The sequence below is a fragment of the Taudactylus pleione genome, unplaced genomic scaffold (genome assembly GCF_031769625.1).
Source record: "Taudactylus pleione unplaced genomic scaffold, aTauple2 ptg000423l, whole genome shotgun sequence".
Taxonomy (NCBI): Eukaryota; Metazoa; Chordata; class Amphibia; order Anura; family Myobatrachidae; genus Taudactylus; species Taudactylus pleione.
In genome coordinates this window covers 2201506-2221171 of record NW_028284825.1, presented here as the reverse complement: position 1 = coordinate 2221171, position 19666 = coordinate 2201506, and the positions used below count along the sequence as shown (strand labels likewise).

The window sequence follows — 19666 nt, the reverse complement described above, 5'->3', positions numbered from 1 at the left end:
ATTGTGTACGATCGATTGGGTGAACATTGTGCTGCACATCGTTCACTTCAACTGCTGGAGAGATTTCAAGGGCGATTGCATACAATATATTGTATGCAATTTCGCACCGTGTATGGGGGCCTTAACTGTATTTACTTGGAAAGATTATAAGCTGGACAGGCTTTGCAGCCATCTGTGTGACTAGCTTAACTCCGGGCAGATTGGCTCTAAGGGCCTTATTCAGACCTGGTCGCAAGCGCTGAGCGCTCGCAACCGGGTCGGTTTGCCCACTGGGCAAGCGCACGTCGGAGCTGGCTCCGACATGCGCATGCGCGAGACCCGGCTAGCGACGGGCGCTCCGTCGCTACGGGTCTCGCACCAAAGGGGGCGAGCGGTCGATGGTGATTGACAGCTCACCCCGTTTGGAAGGCGGGGGGGGGGCGGGGTGTGTGTGGCCGGCCAAACGGAGGCGTTCCCGACGGAACGTTTGCCGTTTGGGGGCGGCCCCACTGACATCAGCAGTGATGTCAGTGGGGAGCTTCCTGCTCGATCAGAGCAGGAAGCTTCCTGGGGCTTGCGCTTGCCGAGACCCAACCTTAGGGTCTCGTCGCAAGCCCCGATGGTCGCTCGCTAGAGCTGTGGGTGGTAACCCACAGCTTAGCTACCAACCAGGAGGCCGCACTTCACACCACAAGCGGCCGCCCTCATTCAGAGCGACCGCTTGTATCTAGCGATCGACTCTAAATAAGGGCCCAAGTCCTAATGACTGGTTATGTGTAACCTCTGGAAATCCTAATTTTTTCCTTCTTGTTTATGAACATACACAATAATACACTTAACGTAATTACTGTATTTCCCTCCCCACTGTACTGCCTGACTGTTGAAAGGCTCTCTCTAATTTGGCCACCTACATGTGAGACCAACCTGGACACAGAGAATAGGATAAATTCGACTAATTTTAACAAGGGTAAGCAGTTTACATTCAAATGGTCTCAACATTCTGATGCATGTAACTCACACTATGATCCTTCTGCTATGATCAAAGGGCCTGATTCAGACCCACTCGCGAGCGGCTGTCCGCTCGCAAGTGGGTCGATGGTCTGCACTGCGCATGCGCGCGATGGAGGGAGCTCCGCCGTGCGCATGCGCGAGACGCGACGTGCGAAGGACTTTCCTTCGCTCGTAGTGTCTGATCAAAGGGGGCGTGCTGTCGATGTTGATTGACAGCACGCCCCCTTTGGTGGGCGTGCCTCCCAGACGGAGGCGTTCCCAAGGGAACGCCTACCGTCAGAAGCCGGCCCCACTGACATCACTAGTGATGTCAGTGGGAGTGATTTTGGCTCTGATAGAGCCAAAATCACTCCTGGCCCTGCGGTTGAAAAACTCAACCGCAGGCTTCTGCTCACAGTGGCGATGGTCGCGATGGTCAAGACCATCGCGACCATCATCCTGCACGCTCGCATATGCTGTGGGTGGTGACCCACAGCTATACGAGCGTTCAGGAGGACGCTCCATATTTATGGAGGTGGGCCCTGATTCAGAGTGAGCGCTCTGGTCAGAGCGTCCGGCTCTGAATCAGGGCCAAAGTCCAATTGGAGTAATATATATATCAATCAAGAAAGAGGCTACTCACGTAAACACTCGTTGGCACTGTCGGCAGTAGCCCTCCTCCAGGGCCGATCGTTAAAGAAGGGTAAACATTTTTCACAGTCAACACCGAATGTGCTATGCTTGCAGTTACAAACCAGCCTGCTAAACTCATTGTTCACACATTCGCTGGCATGGCCATTACACTTACACCTGAAAACGAGAGAAGGAGCATGGATGACACAAGTAAATGTTACACAGGGGAGTTGAAAATACACAACACTCTAACAAATCTTGGCTCATTTATCACCTTTGTGCAGGGAACACGACTATTGTAATTTAGCATTGCAGGCTATGTAGAGGAGAATGGTAGAATTGCAAAACAACTACACAATCAATGCAATCACAGAGAAATAAGCTTATTAGAACACGGTGGAGTCATGTCTGTTACTTATTTCATGTTTTCCTACTAAGCGTGAGCTAATTAGACCATAAAAATTATGAAGGTTTATGATGATAGGAGAAATGTGTTTATGTTCCACATGCCAAAGACATTGCCTGAAACGGAATGAGTACATGCATTCCAGACACAGGAAGTTAGGTCAGACCTCCGTCCCACTCCAGGATGAGGAGTCCAAGCTGTTACTAGGCAACCAAATCGGATAAAGTAACTGTACAAGACCACGGTCAAGCTGTTCCCACATATTTAAAACGCTCATTACTTCAAGCAAGTCTGCTAAAACATATATAGGAGTCTCCTTTTTTGCAGTACATTGCATAGCTTTTCTTTAGAAAATCAGGAAGAGATCCAGACCTGCAGCAAGGAACAAACATTGCAACAAACTCACCTGCCTCCTACAGCAAAGTCAGAAACAGCATAGTAATAGGACTTCAGCACTTTGGGGTCACTAAACACCTCGTCACCAAACGTATTCAGCCTGTTCAGAGTTACACGGATATCTGTGGCCGTCACCCATTCCTGCAGACCAAACAGATTACTGAGCAAGTATTGAGGTCAGTTGCGCCCATATTATTACAGAGGCACCATCGCTGACAACTATACTTAGCTGGATAACAGACAACCTACGATATCGCCAACATCTGAGCTTTTGGAAACAAACATTATGGGGATAACAGAAACAAGGTGGCAAGCTTAGGACGTTTGCAAGGACCACCCACCTGGAATACAACGGCAACTTACATTTTCGCTATTTTTTTTTTTCTTTAGAACTTGGAGCACCCCTAAATTCAATCATTTTCACTTATTTGTCTAAAATCAGTGTTGATATAAAAGGGATGTCCGCTATAAAACCTCCTTTATGTTAGAAGTTATATTAGAGAATTTATATTATTGCTGAATACAACACATTTGCCTTTAATCATACATATATATGGTTTTAGTGCTTACAGGTGTGTGTATATATATATATAAAATTTATTTATTTTGCTGCTGGGGTGTTTTCAGATTAACTTTAGTCCATTCCCGATTCTCTGTAGCTCACTACTCACTTTTTAAATCGGTTAATAACTGCAATAAATGAATAAAACCACAAGTATGATCACTAAAATACATTAAAAAGAGCCCCAGGACTGATCCCTGAGACACTGCCAGTTACCGGCCCTTCCTCTGAGCTACAACACCCTGCGTCTCCTGTATATCAGACATCTTTATCCATTTCCCTATGTTGGAACCAAATACAATAATTTTCTAGTAGACATGTTGGAAATGATCACCCAGCACTGAATTCATGTTGCCATGGATCTTATAGTTTTTATTTAGGCAGACAGCAATTTCCTCATATACATATATACACTCACTTCAGTTTTAGCCTTAATATACAACCCCCCCTATTCCATTTTTTTATTTTCCCAATGTATTTAAATGACACTTAGCAACCTTTCACATCGTCTGCAACCATGTCTGGTAGACTATACAGGATGCTTGTCAGCTGCCTTTTTTTAATTATTATTATTATTATTAAGGTTCCTTCTTTGTCACAAGACAGAGAGGAAACGGATTTAGAAGCAGGACAAATATGGCCTCATCACTGTAGTTTTGGGAAGAGAAATTGCAGGCATCAGCAAATGTAATCAGCCTTTTAGCTACGCAATCATTTTTTTGAAGTTTTACCAAGTGTTCATGGTTCTCAACAATGGCAAAAGATGATATAAGGGCAAATGTGCAGTCTGATAAGGATCAACAGTTAAGCTGGGTACACACTGGAGCGATGTCGGACCGATTTGCAGTTTCGTAATGTCAAATCGTCTACATCACTCCATGTGTACACTGAATATGCGCACTCCAGCGGTCACATGTGACGTCGTCAGGTATGATGTGCTGCACATCAAACCTGACATCGCTAGCGGTATGGGGCACATCGCCTAGTGTGTATATCCAACCTGACCACCGGGCGATGTGTCGTTATGATTTGGCCTCTTAAGACGTAGCCTCTAGCCTCTCCCAGCCAGTGATCTTAAAGATGATTGTTCTAGTGTGTACAGGAGCAACAATAATTCAGATACGACCAAATGATAAGATATATTATTCGGTCATTTGCAAGACTGCAGTATGTGTACGCTCAATTTAGATGGTTCTGGGCTCAAGGGAAATCGTCCGGTCGTCTCAGTGTTTACCCAGCTTTAGACATTGCGGCATAGACAGGAGCATGGAAGTCATTGATATTGTAGGAGCCAGAGTGTAAATATTTTGTAGTGATGTGCAGGGCCGTGTTTAGGGGTGTGAGAGCAGGGTTCTGTGGGTGACAGTCGCTGCCACCTGCATGTAGCTTCCAGGGTGCCTGGAACAGCACCCTGCAGCTACTAGTGCTTCCACAAGGCAGATACCCTGCAGCCTGTGGAGCTGCCCGGGTGCTCCTTAACATTCGGATGCTCTACTTACTGGAGCTGACGGCCCCCCTAGGCACGACGTTGCTTGTTTAGGGGCGGCACAATGCCCACCGCTAAAAATTTATGAAGGAAATGTATAATCTGTCAGTATAATATACCTCATTTAAAAATACATGAAATAAAATAAAAACCCAGCATGTGTACCTGTAATACAGGACTGTTGTCAAAGTTGTACGCGCTCGGTCTTCCCTCAAGAGTAGAGAAAGCGACATTCCCGCCCGTCAATGGAGAAATGTCACTGAACTCATCAGTGCACACCGCCTGCTGCTCATCTTCACCCGTACGGATGAAGCCTTTGTTGATTTTTTGGTATGTATTCTCGCAGGAGCCACTGTAATACTGGTAAGGGAGCCAAGGACCATCCTCTCTCGTCCGCTTGTATAGAGTAAAACTCTCCGGCCGGCTTGTGTGGAACTTCAAACGCACATATGTAATATCAAACGCCTTCCCTAAACAGAGACAAGAGATGATGATTAGTGAATGGAATAAATTTAAAGAAGAGCGGGTTTAAAAAGGTTTTTCCAATTTAGGCAATGTCCTTTAATAGGAGTATCTGTCCCCATGCCTGCATAATAAGTGTGCTTCCTTGGGAACCTTTTGGTGTGTTCGAAGAGAAGCCTGAAGTGTTGGGGCCTCCACAAGGAAGTGCCTAACAGACTCTGCAGAGCAAGTGTTCCATCAGGCTGTCACCACTCCCGAATCATGTTGCAGTTTTATTTTGGACTAAATTGATTTTCTAAGTCCGAGGGCCAATGGTTATTACACATTTGGAATGTGAAATCTCAATCTCACTTAGGTCAGTGAAAAGTGACAGCATGAAGTGGATGGGCGAGTGTACAAAAGGGAAACAGAAACCTACTGAACTCTTATAACTGGGTCCTCCTCTGAGGAGTCCTCAGGAGCACAGAGAGTCCTTCACCTCAGGGGAAGGACTCATTATGCAAATACAGTGGCAGTGGGATGCATTTCCTACAGAGAAAATTTCATTTGAATGGAATTCCAGTAATTATTAACTGTATTAGATTTGTAAACTGTATTGCGATAGATAGCCTCTAAGAAAAGGTATTCTGGATAGTAAGCACCAGCGCCGAATGAGGGGGTTTATGGTGTGTGGATCAGACAAACACTTCCCCGGTCATTAAAACAGAAGTTAGAAAACTGACTAAGGAAGGAAAATATGCATATGAAAGACACATGTAATAGAAGAGGGGGAAGACAACTGAGAGATGAGAGATTCAGACAGGGTGTCCGTTACAACAACAGGCACCCCCCTACGCAATTATTTCACAGAACATCTGGAATAACTGTCCAGCACGAAGGTTCCCAGGCTGATGTGCACAGCTGCAAACCAGCCGTTTCATTCTTGGTTTATGGAACATACACAGGCACACAGAGCTTTCGCGCCAGCCGCTCCGGCCATTTACGCTCTCTCCTCTGATGCTGACTGCATCTTCCACTGCAATACAATCTGATAATGGTGACAGAGGCAAACAAAATCACCCAGCTCCATCACTGCTCCACTTATACCCAGTGTACTCATTTCACCACAGGGTGGGGGCGGCCATTTTGTTTCTGAGAATGCAGCCTATTAATTATCTAAGATAAAATGAAATTTTTCAGTCCAAATGGATGTCACTAATTTCTATTGTGCTTACCCCAGGTAGGTTGCTAACAAATTTATATATATATATATATATATATATATATATATATATATATATATATATATATATATATAAATATAAAACACGGGGGGAGTTTAAATGAAGGGTGAATTCGTTTGCAAAGCCGAATTTGCGCGGCAGCCGCCTGCGTTATAGCAGCAGGATCTGCATTGGATTCCCCCATAGGTTGAACACAATCATGACCAACATATATTTGTAGTCTCTCTAGAACACTGCACAATGAATGATCTGGGAAATAGGTTTGTAAGGACAGAAGCTGTACAAGTCTGCAAGCAGTAGTCCAAGTTCTGCAAGAAAAGGACTAAATAGTCTGTTTGGGTAAAAATACTGAAATCATTCTTTATTGTAACACAAAAATTGATTTATTAAAAAGGATAAGATGCTGTCCCCCACTCTCAGGTCAGCTGCTAATTTTCCCAATATCACTTTGTACGTGTCTGCTAAATAGTGATCAACATACATTAAATATACCAGTGAGACTGCAAATATGGCCAACAAATAAAAACTACCACCCCATTGTGTGCAGTGGTCCATGATTGGCCAGTGTCTGGGCAGATTAAACAAAACAAAGAGTTACAGGGAGATTTGTATTTGTAAAACTAATTGGCATAACGTGTCTATGTAAATGAGATGCAACAAAAAGCCTTTTAAAAATAGACAAAGGTACAACTGCAGATAACTTTCCAGCACAATCATTGCACGCTAAATATCACTATTGTGTCTTCTCAGGAACAAAGCATTATGGGTATATAACATTTTGTGGAGAGAGTAGAGCAGGGGTTCCCAACCACGGCCCTCAAGGCACACTAACAGTCCAGGTTTTGAGGATAGCCATACTGGAGCACAGGTGACTTAATTAGTACCTCAGTTATATTGATTTAACCATCTGTGCTCAAGCCTGGATATCACCAAAACCAGGACTGTTAGTGTGCCTTGAGGACCGTGGTTGGGAATCACTGGAGTAGATGCTTTAACAAATGAGAGAGAGAGGAGACTTAAGGTGGGTACACACCTGACAAATATATCTGCAGATGATGGTCGTTCATACCCACTGAATGGCCATCATCTGCTTGTGCCCTCGGGTCCCGACGGCGGCGTCCTGCCCCATCCTCGCGACTGCCGCTGTGTGTGTAAGGGCGGCGTACACACTTGCCAATGGACATATATGTCTGCTGTCATATCTGTCCATCGGCTGTGCAGCACAGCCAATACGATATGTCAGTGAACGATGACGTTCACCGACATATCGCGGGTACACACTGGCCGACGGACAGCAGATATATTGGTCGATCAATGTATCTGTCAGAGTGTACCCAGCATTAGGGCGGTCTAGTTACTAAGCAGTGTTAGGAAACAGAGTGAAAAGTGATAAGATGCCAGCCAATCAGCTCCCAACTGTCATTTTTTAAACACAGCCTATGAGATGGCAGTTAGGAGCTGATTGGCTGGCACCTTATCACTTTTCACTCTGTCTCCTAACACTGCTTAATAAATAGACCCCTTACAATCTAGGGACCGTTGTTATGGATGTGGATTGAAAGATCTACAGTAAAAAGGTAGACAATGTCAGATAGACACCAGATATTAGACAGTCAATAGGTCGACAGAGACAAAAAGTTGACACTAAAAGTCGACGTGTAAGAAGGTTGACAAGTACAAATGGTCAAAAGCTTGACACACAAATGGTCGATGCATTTTTTTAAATCTTCTAACCTTAATCTTCACCCTAACCCTCCCTTGGTGCTTAACCCTAACCTAAAAAGATGATAATGTGTCAACCATTTGTACCTGTCGACTTCCTTACATGTCGACCTTTAGTGTGTCTACATTATGCCCCTGTCAACCTATTGATGGTCTAACATCTGGTGTCTATCTAAATATTGTCGACCTTTTTAATGTAGATCTATAGACCGGATCCAGTTGTTACATTTTCAGTTATTCTGATCCTATAACACTGACCTCTCCCTGTATCCAGTAAAACTTTGTTACTTTGCTATCTTAAATGTCGCCTCATAGCTTAATGCTGTGTTGATAGGACTCCACAGCATATGTCCGCTGCTGCTGGGCGCATACTAATTCCCCACAGGTATCCCACCCAGACGCAGATGGTTACAGGAAATAATCTCTCAGGCAGGATGTGTAGGATCCTAAACAAAATTCCATACACTCCACGGAGCTGAGGGGGAGAGAGAAACAAACAGGTGCAGAAAAGCTGAAGACGGGTCAGGACAGATAGGTCTGTGGGAAAATGTACACCATGAAGTGTTCATCACATGGATATTAGCTGTCCCGGGTTAAATCAAAGTGGTCTTTTTTCAAGGTCACAAAAGAGATCTCAAAATTAAAATGTTCAGTTATCAAACATGAATGTTCAGTGTTGCTGGGAGATTCCGTTGTAGTTGATACATGCTGCGGAATTGGTATTAAACACCAATGGCTGAATAGCCGCAGATTCTCATACAGACGCGGGAAGCCCGACAGGAGAACATCCCGACAGGGGCACGCAAGTACCCTATCCCTTCCCTCTCCCCCCCCTAACTCCCCCCTAGTGGTGCCTAACCCCAACCTCCCTGGGGGGCGCCTAACCCCCCCCCCTGCACCTTAACCCTCCCTTCCTCTAGCCTAACCTTCCCCAGGGGGTGCCTAACCCTAAATCCCCCCGGGGTACCTAAACCTCCCCCACCAGCGCGGCTACAACCTAACTGTCCCCAGCTTACCTCGTTCTGGATAGCAGGTGTCGGGATTTTGGCATGGGGCTAAAGATAGACGTCAAAATGCAGACGCCTATCTTTAGTCCAGGGTCGGCCCTTCCGCCGTTGGGATTCCAAAGGTTGGCGGTAAATTAACCACATCCCCATGTAACATCTCCCCCTACATGAATATCTGAAGCTCCTCTTACATATTTGGGCAATTTCATAATGGGATCTTATCTAGGTAAAAAAACAGCAACCACCTGTGTATGAATTCACAATGTGTATTTCTGCATAGCAGGTTTGCAAAGCTGTCACTTAAACCCTGCCTGCTCAGTAACATTAACATAGCAAGACAGTGCAGAGAAGCGAAATAGCATGGCGGACATATTTAGTAAAGTATAAGCACGCTGAGTATATCATGTAAATGATATAGCTAACTACACACAGTCTATATGTTGTCAAATAGTGACTTTACTGCTTTCATGGTTTCAAGTAGATTTCCTGCTTTTCCACATCTATTACTACCTTTGTATGTCAAACACATAGGCCATGGATCCTACACTCTCATTCATTAATAGCCAATGTGCTTAAATATGGCAGAATTCCTACTGAAAGTTTCAAAGTAGTAGGTGTCTTAAACCGGATATCATATTTAGGGCCTCATTTATCAACGAGTTTATCACTTAAAACTAGTGATAAATATCACTTTTTCTGATAAATGGTGCTCAGCCAATCAGCTCCCAACTGTCAACTGTTAGAAAAATGACAGTTGGGAACCGATTGGCTGAGCACCATTTATCAGAAAAAGTGATATTTATCACTAGTTTTGAGTGATAAACCCGTTGATAAATGAGGCTGTATGACCTCAAAACGCGTTGGAACGCAGACTGTGGTCTACAATCTCGAAGGGAACCACTGAATTTTGAAAGACTGTGCCATCTAATAATCCACTAAAAATCTGAAGCGCCTTCAGGCCCACCTACAGCCTATAAAACGCCCATTCCAGCTTATCCACAATGCAGTTCCCACCCCAAAATTTGCGATACTCCATCTTGTGTTTTTTTTACTGCAAGTTTTATGTACATGATGTAATAGTGTTTTTTTTTTTTTTTTAAAGGCATTACACTATTTTTTTTTTTATAGGAGTATTCAATCAAGATTAAACCACTCCTGAAAACCTAATAAGGAGGATTTCTATAGACACACCCCAAAGGCTTTAAGTAAAGCTAAAGTAAGCAAATTACTTAAGGGGTACACCCCAAAGTTTTTCTTCACCTCATTAACCTATATAGGGGTACAAAAATCTCATTAGAATTTCATTATTGGCTCATCCATCTACTAAGTGCCTATTTTATGCAATTACAATATCAGACTTCTGATTGTCTTCCTCCCATATGTATCATATGGAAGAAAACTCTTCAGCACCATAAGACCACTGAATGCATCTCCATCTCATTGAATGCTTGTGGGGATTATGGATTGGTTGCATATGTATAACCCTTGATCTATTGTCCTATTTTGCCAGTTAGTGCCCATTATTACACAGACTTTTGTATCTTCCTGTGTATTTCTGGTTCTATGGTGGGGACCCAGCATAATATAGGCTGTTGAGTACCCTTTCTGTTTTACTTTAATTCTTAACTTGTCCAGAAAATTGCGGAATTCTCACAGCCATATAACGGACTTCAGAGACTATCTATACTAATGTAACATTATAATGTTGCCTTTTGAGATGTAGGTTTACGTAGTGAGCTGTGTAGTTGATTTGTGCTCTGAAAAATTATCTATATCCTGGAATTGAGTCCAAATGACTTTTTAGAGGTCAATTAAAGCATACCCTATGTTTCCACTTAACTTCTAGACATATAAACTAGCGTGTGTGCTACAGCAGTCCACATATGTTGCACAGCTTCTCTTTTTGGACCATTTACTATCTGAACTCCTGCACTCTTCAATAGCTGCAATATTAGCAATTTAACAAAATGACTCTACTGGGAGCATTCACTATGCCGGGCTAATAAAATATAACTGTAGGGAGCATTTCTTCTATTTCACTCTGGTAGGATACTGCTATTTTGTGTCATTTAAAAGATAGGCATCAGATAAAAGTACAATTAACTATATTTGGAGATCTAATTTAAGAATGGACAGTGAAAAGATAAATAAAAGACGAAGGCTGGTCTTAAAGCTGATAGAAATTCTCCTGTGCAGATAATACAGTAGGAGTCCTGGAAAGACAGTCACACTATGCTGGATGTCTGGGCTGCATGGCCTGTACAGACATAGCAATCACCTCATTAGGAGACACTTGTCTCAGAATGTGCTATTTGCAGAATCTGACCACAGCCGGCTCCTCACATCTACGTCATAGGCTATACACTCCTATTCCATCTATTTTCTGATGCTTACTCAACAGTTTTAGGCTACATACACAGTGGAGCTAAAATTCTGCCTGTAAGATGCATTATGTGCATGTAATTAGACGCGAAAATAAAAATCACTGAACCAATGAGCTAGCACACATTCTGTGAATACCTACATTTAAGCTGCATTGCACTTCAGCTGGTCTGTTTTAAACAGTTCTTCTAGTTTAACACTGATGAAAATTTACAATTCATCTTGGGTATACGCTGAGACTATGTCGGCACGATATGTCGTTTCTGGCCGAATCGGAACGACATATCGGTCGCATCACTCAGTGTGTACGGCCAATATGCACACTCCCGCGGTCGCTTGTGATATAGTACGGTCGGCCGTGCTGCACGTCCAACGATAAATCGCCTTCAGCCCCGTTGCAGGTAATGAAGGACGGAACAAGGGATCATTCCGTCATTCATTAACTTGCTCTAATGTGTACCCGAGGTACGAAATGTCATCCCTACATATGGTACCGATACACATCGCTCAGTGTGTACCCGGCTTAAAAGTTGCAGTTAAGTGTTTACATGTACATCTTGATTAAGAAATAGACCATCCATTTTTGTGGCAGAAGCCGGTATAAACTAGGGGTGAGCGGATTCGGTTCTACTCTGTTCCGTTCGGATTTTAAAACCGAATCTTATTGGCTATCCAAAACTCGTGACAGCTGATACCCAATAAGATTCAGTTTTTAAATCCGAACGGAACAGAGTAGAACCGAATCCGCTCACCCCTAGTATAAACCCTCCCTCATCTTACGCATATAAAATACAAACATATGTTACATAAGGGCAATGCGATGTGCTTTTACTTCTGTTTTGAAATGCAAGAAAAAAAAAAACTTTATTGCAAATGCCAGTCTGTATGTAACATATAAAAAACTAAAATAAAATCACAAGCTACAGGAACAGCAATAAGTCTGATTAATTAATGCATTTTTTTCTAACCACCAACATACAATATTCCATCATTTAGACCAGAAAATGATCTGCTTTTTCTAAATCTATACACATATATGTCTATGTTTATCAGCCACACAAACGTGGCTGGCAATGCTTCCTTCCTATATACTATGGTTCATAAACATTTGGCCAAAAATGATACACATCGTATTCTTATGTATATAGTTCTGCAATACAAATTATACTTGAACTGATTGCGGTCATGTAAACTCTAGACTAAACACACATCCCATTAAGATTTTCAATATTCATGTCCTATCTTGAACATTCCAGCCTTGGACGGACAAGTAACACTACAGCACCGGAGGTTTTCATCCCCCTTTCAAAAAGGTCCCTTCTTTTTTTCTTTAACAAAACAATTGCATTTATTAATGCAGACACAGCAGCCAGCTACATAGTAGGCATGTTGTTTAGCAAGCTCCTCCATAGTGACAGGTTACATAACCAGAACATAATTTCTTTTGTTTTTAAAATTCCAACCCAGAAATTGGAGATCAGAATGAAAAAAATCCAAATGAAGGTGCCCAAGCCAAGTACGCTGCCAAGTTCCAGCGCCAGACGTAAAGTGCTGTTGAATGTGGGCCAGATTCAGAGATGGCCGCTAATTCCACCGCTGTTGTGAATTTGTGCGCAGCAGGCGTGCAAAAATATGCAAATGTTGCAGTAGCTGGGAGGGGTTGTGAGACGCCCACCTGCGGCTCTGCAAATCCAATCGATCGCCTACAAAGAAGCAGCATCGGCCGCAGATCAGTCAATAAATGGAGTTCTGAGTAACACTATGGTTACATGGAATGGCTGTCGGAACCGAGACGCTGGGGTCATTTTTACCACTTACAGGATCGCAGTCACAGGCTGAGACACGCCCTGAAAAAGTTTGCGACACGCCTGCATCTGAGTCAGCACCCCTGTTGCTGCCTACAAGTGGTCCCTGCCTGTCAATCATTTTGCAAAAAAAATCGCGAGCAGCAACGGTAAAAAAAAATTTGACACATGCGCAGACCTCTAATAACCGCTCAATGGCATAAACGTTCGCATTGCACCCATCTCTGAATCAGGCTGTGTGCGCTATATAAAGAATGGGTAAATAGTATTAAGTTACTGTTTTATATCACATTTATATATCATTTGGGGTTTTTTTTTACACTAAAAACAGTAATGCTTAGCTTTCCACATGAACTTAGACACATGCTGTGCAGAGACCTACAATGCCTTATTTGTACACGTTCTATCCACACCACATTCTGTCATCACAGGGGGGTTTTGTAGTGGGATTTGGTGCTTTCAGCCATGCTCAACATCTTCCAGAATTAAACTATACTGATCTGCCCGATTAGTTCCAATATAGTGGCAAGCTGAGCCATTCTACACAATGCTATGTTATGGTTACACAGAGGCCCTTATGCTCTAAAGAGGATGTATCCTTCTCCCAGTCATAGGTAATGAACATCCTTCAATAATATTTAAATGGACAACCCACCAAACTTTCTATTGAGCAATGGGAACATTCATGAGCTGGCACAGCTCATGGATCAGGTTAAAATTACATTTGTGATCACTTTATTTTTAAAGTCAGATGTATAAAGTCTCAATAGTCTGTTTTGTCACTTGCAACTCCTACCTAACTTATATTGCCCGTTAGATACTTTACTATACAGTGTATCTAACAGTACTTTGAAATACAGAGCTATGCAGATTTCTGCCCCCCCCATATGACATCATCAGCTCTTGACTAAAAAAACACATGTTTTCATGCAAGCAACCTGTGTGATGTCATGCAGGTGATGTGTGTGGGAGCTAAAAGGTTGCAGTTCATATTAAAGCTTGGTAGAAACACCTTTCTAAGCTCTATTAAAGAGATACTTGTAAGAAGGAACATTTTCAGTGTAAAACAGCTGTTTCCTTGTCCCCGGGAGACAGGATAATGTCATTCATTGTATTGTTCACTGTTTCTATGTTACTTTAAATGGAATGAATGCCACTAAGCTCAGTAGGTGATAGATAATAACCGCTGACCATGTAAACCAGAAATCCCTTACATATATTTCCCTCCTTGAGGTGCTGTTTTTTCCTGTGATATAATGCACACTGCCTGGGGGGGATACATTATATACTGGTCACTTCCGTGTAGTTGGAAATGTAATGTTTGCAGGATGCAGTTTTGTGCCAAAAGCTTTTGCAAACAGCCGTAATCTCTAAAAACAAACAACCAGAGAACTGATTAAAGGGGGAATTCTAAGTAAGTGCTTTCTTTTATTTGCTAAAAAAAAGCCTTTGCACTTCATTACAAATACTCTTCTACACATCTTAACGTCATTAACCCCCTGAAAGCAAGGCATCTTACTCTTATAAAAAAAAAATAAAAAAAAATTAAGAGATGTCAAATTATGAGATGAGCTAGGGCCCAAACAAAAATAACCACACAGCAGAGAGTTAAACATTTTGGAATACTGATCTGCAGTATTCTAGCGCAGACTATAAATTGGCAATAATGAAAGTATATTGAGTTTGTATATATATTTATTAATTAAAGGTTTGCAAAATGTAGTCCGTGTGGCGATCTGGTTTGGCCTGCTGGTTCCCACCCCTTCTCAAATGGAATGCGGCCCGCAAAGTGAAGGGCCATCAAAGACCAACACTGCCCTGGAACTCGCCCAACATATATGAACCCTGCCCTCCCAGCTTCCCGACTATGAACTGCCACAGGTGGAATATGGTTCGGGAGAACCTGCTACTGGTAAGTGGTGGAAATAGGTTGAATTTGGCATTGGCATGCTTTGGGACAATATGCAAAAAAAATGCATGTATGAAACATAGTGGGGATTCAATTGTTTTTTAGGTGACGACAATTAATGGGTGCCCGACGGTGCAATTCAATTGTGGCTCCGATCTGGCACCCACTTTTCTGCTCGCAGCCCCCTGATGGTGGCAAGCAGAAGTGTGCAAAAAGTCCTAGTACTCTAGATTATTTAAATCCTCTCTGTAATGAGAACAGGACTATTCTCATTAATATTAAACCGAAGGACATTGGGATTATAAATGAATGTCCAAGGCAAATAACACTTTTTTTTTTAAGTAATATTTATTGGAATTTTTCATACATAAATAGTAATTTACAACGAGTATGTCAAACAGTACCTGTATCATGAATGGTGCGCACCTAACCTCCATATTTCATTGTTACTACAGACAGGACTAGGTACTACTGTAAGAAGGTGCAGCACTTTCCCCTCCCCCAACACACACCCAGACCCTACACTTCACCACAAGCTTCCCTACCTCTTTCCCCCTTGTATTTACTCACATCCCTCATCACTACCACCTCCACAACCACCCCTTTCTAGTCCCTGTTCCCTCACTACCTATCTCTGTTAGTGCGGTTCCTACCCACCCTGTTCAGTACCTGTATCATGTACGTACATATTGTACATACAAGTAAATAGACAAATTAACAGTTCCATTCTCATGAAAGTACAAAACATATTCAACAGTCATTTACAACAACGGCAGCACAGACGGTGTAATGGCTAGCATTACTGCCTCACAAAACTGATATCCTGGGTTCAATTCCCACTACTAACTGTGTGGAGTTTGTATATGCTCCCTGTGCTTGCATGGGTTTCCTCCAGGTACTCCGGATTTCTCCCACACAGGTAAATTAATTGGCTCCCAACAGTGAGTGACTGTGTGTGTGTGTGTGAGACATGTGGTAGGGAATATAAACTAAAGCTGGGTACACACTGATCAATTGATCGGCCAATGTATCTGCTGCCCGTCGGGCAGTGTGTACCCGCGATAAGTCGGTGAACATCCGCGTTCACCGATATATCGCATTGGCTGTGCTGCGCAGCCGATGGACAGATACGTCTGCAGACATATCTGTCCATCGGCAGGTGTGTATGGGCGGTCGGCAGCTGCGAGGAGGGGGGCGGGATATGCCCCCTGGTCGTCGGGACCTGCGGGCAGACACAGATGGATGTTCAGTGTGTAAGAACAACCAGTGTGTACGAACAACTATATCTGTATAGTGTGTACCCACCTTAAGGCTCCACTGGAGCAGGGACTGATGTGTATGGCCAACTATTCTCTGTAAAGCGCTGCAGAATGTGTGCGCTATATAAATAACTGGTAATAAATAAACAGTGTAATACAATAGGAATGGAAATCCGCACAATATTACTCTAGAAAAGATAATTAAGCCCGGCCTTGGGTAAATTATTTTATTAGATAAAGCAAATCAGGTTAGTGGGAGGAGGAACAGGAAGGTAAGACAAAGGGAGAGCACATGAGGGGGGAAAAAGGAGAAGTTGACCTAGAACAATATAAAATGGGGTAAGGTACTCAGCAATCAAATACATCTGAAAATTGACCTTTATCAGATTGTAACATGTCTGAAAATCTTTAAATATACATGTAGCGTTCCCGCTAGGCTGTTTAATTGGGGCGCCCTGCCCTGCCCTATTTCTGAAGGGCAGAAAGCACCCTGCCCTCCAGCGCGGCGCCCCGCTGAGACAGCCTGTGGGTTCTGTCTCCACCCACGGGTCACAGTGTCCTGCGGGTGGTCAAAACGGCGGTGCAGCGGTCACCGCCGGTGAATGGATGCTGGGCGCATGTGCCCGGCATACATTCACTGTGACTGCAGCACTTGGGGGCTGCCCGGCATGTCCAAGTGCCAGGCACGCCCTCAGGAGTAACGAAAAGGGGACGCGTCATAAAGACAAGCTCCCTTTTCTTTGGCCACATCCCCTATTCGATGTGCCCTAGCTCTAGGTCCGGCGCCCTGCCTGCTGCTGGACCTAGAGTGAACACTATACATGTATAAACTTTAAGCAAAATTGTAAATATTGGTTAACACATTTATAAAGGGTGAGTACAATCTTGAAGGATTTATTTGGTCCAATTCACAGTAGACTGTCAGAATACAGACAGCGGCATTTCCAACAGTCAGAATCTCAACAAATTTCTGTATTATAACCATCCCCTCCCTCAGCCTAATCCTCCCCCCTTACTCTCCCGTCCCGCAGCCTATTCCTAACCCGCCCAACCCTTTCCTTAGTGCCTAAATATAACCCTCCCCATAACCCTAATACTTAACTCCGCAATCTGTCAGCATTCTAACAGTCGTGATGCCACAGTTGGAATTGACACTGGAGGCATTCTGACTGTCGGGATGCTGACTACATCCCGTTTTTTCTGTAACCCTTTTTGGAGGAAAACCTACCAGAAGGTCTGAAAGCCACCAGTGCAATCTGCAATCATCGGTGGGTAACGGTACAATACTACCCAATGCTCAATTGTATTGAAGAGTCAGTGATCATTTATCATACTACATGTATGATTTGGACTCACACAGTGTACACTATATTCGTTTTACTATATTTTTTGGTTAAAAAAACAAAAATAAAAAAACAACACATATCTTGCTATCAAATCTTGGAGAAGTGCTGGAAACCACAAAGCCCCACCACCCATCCACATAAGGCTATTAACCAAACTACAACAAACATCTCTTAGCTTATCTCAAAATAACTCCCAGCTTGACCTCTCCAATCTGCACAAGATCTGTGTCTCTCAGCCTCACTGATTACCTGCTTCCATTCACGGTTATAGGCCTTTTATGGGCTACATCCACTCTGCAGAATGCCCTCCAATGCACAATAAGCTTTTCCTCTAGTCTCCAAACCTTCAAGCGTTCCCTGAAAACTCACCTCTTCAGGCAGCTTATAAATTCAAGAACCGATATAACCTCCATATGCTATCATACACAATTACATCCAATCTAGACAGTCCACACATAACTACATATTTCCTCTTTATTCACTTTCACATACCACTGACCCAGGCCAACATTCCTGTGTGACTGGATAATACAGCCCCATCAAGAACCTTTGCAATCTGGCTGGCCCAATATGCAATATGTAGCACCTACCCTTGTGTATCAATGCCTATTTCCCTAATGATTGATTGTAATCTTGCGAGTAGCGTCCTCTTACCTCTTTGTCGGTTATTACCTAGTCTAGTTTTATTACGGTTTGTTCCCAATTGTAAAGTGCAACGGATTATGCTGGCACTATATACGCAAAGGTTAATAAATAATTAATAAAACACTAAAAGGTTATCAATACATAGCTAGATTACATAGCAAGAGACATCTGCTTTGTTTAGACTGGTTTAGCTGTTTTGCGCAGTACTTTTAGGAGTGTAAAATACTAATGGGTGCTCGAATGTAGAAACAATCGAATTGCTCAGTCGGGCACCTATTCGTATAGATGCCCAGCAGGAGGCGTGCAAAACAATTTAAATCGCCCTCATAATATTAAACAGATGTCTAATCTATATTTACTCCAGCATAGGAAATTACATCTCATCCAAGGTCAGGACATCCCTAAGAAGAAACTTCAATGAGCTACAGAGTAAAGTTTTTTGAAGTAGTTAATGTACTTTTGCAATACAAGTATAAATTGAATAAGTGAACCCACCCAAAATTAGAAAACATATACATTATTGCCACCTAATCCTGATTTTGCACTATAAATGCTGGCAGGTATGCAGCTTGATCACTTTCATACTGTATATTGCAATGTTCATTACTCCTGCAAGACAAGCATAGGCCGGATCCTCTGCCATTGAGTGACTTTTTGGTGCCAATCTATAAATATATAAAGTTGCCAGATAACTACAGAATGAATATTTTCTGATATGACAGCACAAGACACATTTTAACTAAGCATTTTACTAGATGTCCTGTAGCTTTTATTAGATCTGATTCAGTCGACTTCCATCTCTGCTTATAACCTCTCCAAGCAGGAGCTGAATTTAATGGTAACAAGAGCAAGTGGACTGATTCTAGGTTCCTTTCTACCTCATTCTTTACGGATGTCAGGAGTTCAGCTCACGCATAGGAGGAAGGGGGGGGGGGGAATTCAATTAGGCACTGGACTTACCGTGCCGTTGATGCTCTTGAGTTTAATGCACAGAGATATTCAATTAGCAGCCGGTTATCTCAAGCAGCAACACAGATTCCAGGAGAAGTGGCTGGAGCTATGGGTTAAACGTTTGCGGCAAGCCCCGAAAGTCACACTTCCTGCTGATCTCGGATCGCATTTAAGAAGGGTGTGAACAGAAATCAGCCTTAAGTACAGCCTGCAGGTTGTAATTGAATAGCCGCGGGCACTTAACCGGAGAGCTGCAATCTCGCCAAGTGCAGCAGGTAATTGAAATTGGCCCAAAGGCTGTGTAGCTGTTTAGGCTGCATCCCCTGAATGGGCTCAGCTCCCAATATAGGGTCACCTGCTCTGAACAGGTGCTGTATACAATTAAAGGTTATGTGGACAATTTGGAGGACATTTTAAAAGGTCCCAAATAGATGAATAAGTGATCTGTTTGTGGAGAATAAATGTTTAATTGTTAACAGTAGGCTAACCTGAGTAAGTAATCA

At 43.0% G+C, this 19666-nt stretch overlaps 1 protein-coding gene across 1 annotated transcript in view; it reads right to left on the bottom strand.

Annotated features, from left to right (window-relative positions):
• Positions 1 to 19666, bottom strand: part of LAMC1 (laminin subunit gamma 1) — a 103698-nt gene that overhangs the window by 28847 nt on the left and 55185 nt on the right. The window contains exons 2-4 of the mRNA XM_088447205.1: positions 4618 to 4922; positions 2415 to 2545; positions 1613 to 1779 (exon numbers count right to left, since the gene is read on the bottom strand). Of these exons, the coding sequence (XP_088303331.1) occupies positions 1613 to 1779; positions 2415 to 2545; positions 4618 to 4922 (603 nt within the window). The remainder of the gene's footprint in view (positions 1 to 1612; positions 1780 to 2414; positions 2546 to 4617; positions 4923 to 19666) is intronic.